Source organism: Hippoglossus hippoglossus, chromosome 5 (genome assembly GCF_009819705.1).
Source record: "Hippoglossus hippoglossus isolate fHipHip1 chromosome 5, fHipHip1.pri, whole genome shotgun sequence".
In the NCBI taxonomy this organism is placed as follows: Eukaryota; Metazoa; Chordata; class Actinopteri; order Pleuronectiformes; family Pleuronectidae; genus Hippoglossus; species Hippoglossus hippoglossus.
In genome coordinates, this window is record NC_047155.1 from 10,199,524 (window position 1) to 10,205,523 (window position 6,000).

Below are 6,000 nucleotides of genomic sequence, written 5' to 3' on the forward strand. Positions count from 1 at the left end.
ATAAAACAAAACAATAGAACTCTTTTTATCGTCCTCGTTACAGTTGACAAAAGTTTGTATCTCCTGTTCAGCCAAAAAACATATTGTCTGGATCCAAAAATAACCTTCAAATAACAACAACAACAAAAGTAAAATCATCCCTTATCATTAACAACATCAAGTCCTGTTATTGATCGATGCAACCTCTCCTGGAGCCACACGGCGGCAGTGTAACATCACATGTTCACAGTGAAGCTGAGCGAGACCTGCAAGAAACCTCCAATAACTGAACAGGAGCCGGAGACCATGTGCCTGAATTCCTCCACAAGATAAATATAGGGCCAGTTTACATTGCAGGAGACACCCTCATTTACTGCTAAGCAGACAGACTCTGCTTTCAGTGAATGCATATTTTTTAATTCTCGGACCACTGCTTTGCAAATAGAGCAGAGGATCACGTGATGGAGGTGGGGGGGTGTGTGTGTTTCAATACAGGTACTGTACGCTGCCTAAATTACACCACTTCAAGAAAACTTAACAATAGACGCAGGTCATTAGCCATATTCCAGTCCATTAGCCAGTCTGGCACTTAACTTTCCAAACACAAGCTCAAAGAGATGCTCTGATTGGAGCCAGTGAACCTGCACTGAGGGGTGAGAGTGTGCGACCCGCCAGGAGAAAGGCCTCAAGGTGCGCAAGGCCGAGAGTGTGCGGTGTGAGGAGAGGGAGCGAGTACAGTAGCTATATTTACCTCAACGCTAGGTAACCTAACGGACCTCACTGGCAATGAATGAGGTCTTTCTGGAAGGGGACAGAGTGGGCAATTCACAAACCATTGCCTTGTATAAACACGGGGGAGCATTTTAAACCCCATCTGGAAGCCATAGCTGTGTCAGATGCCAGTTCAAACACATCCACCCCCCCAAAAAATGAGGAAAATGGACAGCTTTCATGCACATACTTTGCGGTTTTGACGTGTAGTTTTACAGGCCTGGACGCACTGTCAAAGGCCTGCACCTGTCCTTTCACTGACTCTGATATGAAAGATTCCTCTGAGACTGGATATTCTGGGACAAGGGCTCCTCTATCTGCTGCAGAGCTGATAGAAAGCTGGCTTTTCATCACTGGAGATAATTTCTACGTCTCCTTTCCCATGTGTTGGCAGACGTTCTGTTTTCCAGGGGGAGTAAAATGAACAATGAAAGTTTTTAAAGTGAACCCAGGTGTACGTCGAGGACAGTAGGATCAAATCAGTTTTCACTGTATTTTTTCAACTTTTAGGCCTCGATCTAACTCTGACCAGTGTCTGATTGGTTTTCTGGCCTCCTCACCTAAATGAACAGGTCAGTCAGCGGCCTCTGACTGAAGAACTGAACTCTGGGCCATCTGAGTGTCTCTGGGCCATCGAACCTGTGGCGCTGAGGTCCCAATCAGACCTCTTCACCACTTGAGCGTCTCCCAGAAAAAAATAATTCTTGCCTCCAGTTAGCGCAGAGGAAAGGACTTGCATTATAACCAGGGGCTTTCGTCTGTGAGAGGGTAACCTGAGACTCGCAGTTTCTTTGGCATAAGCACCCCTCCACCCTTTTTTTTCTCATTCCTCTAAAAAAAAAAACACCCACCTTTCCTTTGCTCTAAAAGGTTAGGAAGCATGACATATTTCATACTGAGAAAATACTGCACTACTCAGAATTTCAACAGTAAAGTTCCCTTCTTCCGTCCTATATTTTTCCAGTCACCTCTCCCTTGCACCCTGGCTCTGTCTCTCTCTCACTCTGGGCTGACTGTCACTGCTTTCTGGTTAATCTTTTGAGCAGATGGAAACCCTGAAATCATATGGAACATTATTTCTGGCTCCAAATTCTGTTGGCACACCTTCACTCTCACGTGTCTCCTGTGGATACTCAAATCAATAGTGATGATGGATAATCTCAGAGCAAACCACAGAGAGAGCAGAGACTCTGCAGGTATGAAGATATTTGAAGGGTCAACAGATTCTTGAGGTTATTTTTATGGAAATGTTGGTTATTTGTGCACCTTTCCACCTCAACAAGCCAGGAGTTGCCTGGATGCCCTGTGACAGCTAAGGAATGTGAGCACTTTTCACCAAAGGCCCTTGAGCCTGACCACCTTTCACTTTTTATCCGTTCTCTCCCCCCCTCACCCTCTGTGTTAAGTGAATCTGCAGTTTAAGGCCCCTAAAGCACCCACAGGTGTCCAGAAAGGGGAGGTTTAGGCTATAAGGCATTGAGCTCCACTAGAGTGGATCGAAACCTGATTCTTGTGATTTTCACTTTTCAAACTATGACTGAGAATGTAAACTTTGACAAGAATGAATAAACACAGCTGTCAACACAATGAAAGTGTATAAAAAATAACTTTGCGCACCAAAGAAAACAAATAAATCTTGTTTCGACCCACAGGCTCCCATGATCCATTCCACCTTTTTACGCACGTCCACAGCTCTGATACACTGAGTTTCATCGCATCTTTTGGACACAGTATCATCAGTGTTTTTGTCGGACACAGTTCACAACTTATCATCAGTCAGACAACTTTACCTGCAACAGGTTTGCTGCACAAAGTTGTAACTTTCCGTGCGTAAAAGTTGCAGAGTGGCACCAGAGCAGCTTTTAAAACTGATCAAAGTTCACGTGCTATGCTTCAAGATAAACACATTCAGATCAACGTGAGAACACAAGCTCTCCACATGCATCTTATGATAACTTTAACATTTATTTTATTACAGCTCTGGAATAAAAAACAAAACGTATCACTTACGGTCGTCATCCTGACATCTCACAACGGCTAATAGACAGACTTGGGTTGCTACAAGCAGCAGTACAGTCCTGGAATCCATAAAGCTGAACATGTCTAAATATTAGACATGCAGGGCCCTTGGGGGAGAAATACGGGTGCGAAGGTAGCGGAGGCTTCTCTCAGTGTTTGGTGCGTGTGTCCCCAGTTGCAAAAGCCAAACCACTCGACATTCACCCTTTCCAAAAAAAAAAACGAGAGGACCGATTGAGGGAATCCAGCGGCAGGACCCGGACCTGCAGCAGAAACTCAGCACCGACCGCCTCTAGGCCAGACGCTGTAGTTTTATGTGTCCCGTTGCCTTCAATGAATCTTCGTATATTCCCAAATATCAGCCCGGCCCCTTACCCCCTGTCAGGCTGAAACCTGAGCCCCGACTCCCTCCCATTCTGTCTCCCAGGTTCCATTATCCCAGACCACTCCCTTCTCCACGTGCTGCTACTGAACCCAAAAAAACTTCAGACCCTCTTCTTCCTCCACCCTCTCACTGTGGTGCCCCCCCTCCCCCCCCCTGCCTTCTTTAAAAGCGCAGGGATGTCAGGGTCGCTCGGTCTTCTTCTTCTGGATGATGGCAGGTGAAGTGTCCTGAGGAAAGTTTCATTTCAGCTCCATGTTTCATGTGTCTCTGATGAATTACACTGTGACACCTGCAGGGAAACTAAAGACAAATGATTTCCCAGAATAATATGATTTATTAATATATTCACTTAAAGACAGTAAAGGTGTGTGCTACAGAGACACTGTCATATATTGGGGTGTAACTTTGTTAAGATATTGATCCTGGAGTGAAACTCAGAGTGGACAAGATTATACTCTGGCAAAATAAACCCATTCAATATAACTGGCACTCAAAGATTCTCCTGATCTCTTAAATAACAACTTCATGACATACAAATGAAAAGAAAATATTGATTTATACTGTGACCACCCACAAGGAAGCAAGTCTGGAATATAGAAAGTGAAAAAAGGGAGTTTTTCACATATTTTGTTCTCATTGAGCCATAAATAAACTGCATAAGTCACAATGATGTATATGATATTGATTTAAAATGTATCATGAAGTCCCCCAATCCAATATTGTTATACTTTTAGGGCACTTACTTACTCATCACTTAATGCTCCATCAATTTATGGGTTATAACTTATACGTTGACTATATATAGATAGATAGATAGATAGATAGATAAATAACCATGTGGTCAAGCAATACAACAGATACATGTTGATCAAGTCCCTGATTCGTTTCTATGAAGCTTAATACTCCACACTAATTTTTAACCCCAAAAAATCCATGATAACCTGCATATGTTCTGACAAGTTAGAATCAGTCATTGTTGGAGTTTCATCATTGAAAGAGAATTGATATCTAGCTATATTCTCATGATGGATTTATTTTGGGCACTGGGAAATTGGGCATGACTCAATTATTGATTAATCCAGAAAATAATTAGCAGATTAACTGACAGTTAATAGAATCATTAGCCTTAATGGACTTGTCTGCGAGAGTAAATGCAATAAACAAGAATGGCTTGTGATTCTATTCATTTAGCATTTGCACCAACAGCACATAGATCACTGCTCGCACACCCGTCAACTTCATAATCCCTCTGAGATTCAAGATATGAGGTAAAAAGATTCCACTTTTATGTGTTTTATTAATAAACCAGATTCTATCCTTAACTTCTGACTGCCTTCGGGACTGATAGAAAGTTCATGTAACCACTGCACGATATTATCCAATCACCAAGCTCAAATAGGGATTAAAGAGGTTTTATGCAGTTTGTTATTGTTGGATGTGTTTATTGGTGCAGTGTGCTACACTCTTAGGAAGAGAACCCAGTGAGAACCAATGGGTCTTTGGTAGAATTACAAGTAGGGACGTTTATTAGAAGCACTTCATTTTGTTCAGTTGTCAGTTTCACTCTCATTTCAAAGATGGGTGTACTAGGATTGCTTTCTGTCACTGACAGTGATAAGCAATCATTTAACTATAACTTCTTTCATATATATATTAGTACACATACTGTGTATGATGAGATAAAGCTGGCAAAGTAAAAGTACATTTCTGTGTTAACATTATGTGCAGAGAGAACTGTTCAGAACTGTTACAGTTGCAGCAGATCTATGTCCTCAGAAACTCTTGATTTGATAAAAACTCTTTTAGCTTTGACCACAGTTAAATGTTTAATGTTTTAATTTAGGTAATTTTAGACACTTTACACTCTGTCCAATGTTAATACTCTAACCAGAACCACGGCAGTGTCACCTCAAACCCCAACTTCATGGTCTACTCATAATAAGCTCATTTTAATTCAAACACTGGAAAGAAATGTTAAACAGCAAAGAGAAGATGTTAAAAAAGCTCCCCCTTCTGACTGAGATGGATTATTCTTTAGTAGTGATGGAGGAAGTTTTCAAAGAAAGTATTGAGAATTTGAATTAAGGAGAAGGGCAGAGATGTTATGAGCCAAGTATACTTTGAGTATCAAAAGTGATATACTTTAAAATTATATCAGCTAATATTAGATTTGTATTACTGCTGTATAAGGGACATTCGCCAACTTGTGCTATATTCTAAAATAAAGCATTATACTGTTGAAGCTACTCATATAAAGTTTTGTAGAAAATTAGAGAAAGCAGGTGTATTTCTGTGGTCCACCCCCCTCCTTTTTCATACTTTATATTTAGTAATATTGGATAATAACAAGTCTGACTGGTTTAAAGCAAACCATTATATTTAATATGAAATGTAATCTGTAATGTGGTTGGAAGTCAGATTAATGTAGTGGAATAAAAAGTGTAATATTTCCCTCTGAAAAGTAGCAGAAGTATAAAGTGACAGAAAATATAAATGCTGAAGTAAAGTACCTCCACAGTACAGTGTTTGAGTAAATGCTCTTAGTTATATTCCACCACTGATCATTACTGATTATTCTCCTTGTCAAAACAAAACTTTAAACTGTGACAGCTGCAGTAGTATACCTGCAGTACCTTTAGGGACCACTTTTGTTCACAGGGGAAACCCAGGACCAAACCAAGAAGCCTTGATCGTCTCATCCGAGCTGTCACAGAGTTTTTGCTGGAATGACACTTGTCCCTGCTCTAACCCCGTCACATGTAGCTGAGGTTATAAATCACAGCAGCTACCTCAGTGCTCATGCCATGCGGAGCCACTCGCACGCTGCAGCTACAGCTCTAACTATA

General features: G+C 41.2%; 1 protein-coding gene across 2 annotated transcripts in view; it reads right to left on the bottom strand.

Moving 5' to 3' along the window:
• The window catches only part of col2a1b (collagen, type II, alpha 1b), a 41,210-nt gene extending 38,060 nt beyond the window's left edge, over positions 1-3,150 (bottom strand). Inside the window, exon 1 of one of the 2 annotated variants that reach the window (XM_034584661.1) lies at positions 2,761-3,150. In XM_034584661.1, the coding sequence (XP_034440552.1) occupies positions 2,761-2,851 (91 nt within the window). In that variant the 5' untranslated portion in view covers positions 2,852-3,150. The remainder of the gene's footprint in view (positions 1-2,760) is intronic. The other variant, XM_034584662.1, reaches the window with a different exon arrangement.
• Positions 3,151-6,000: the final 2,850 nt, after the last annotated feature.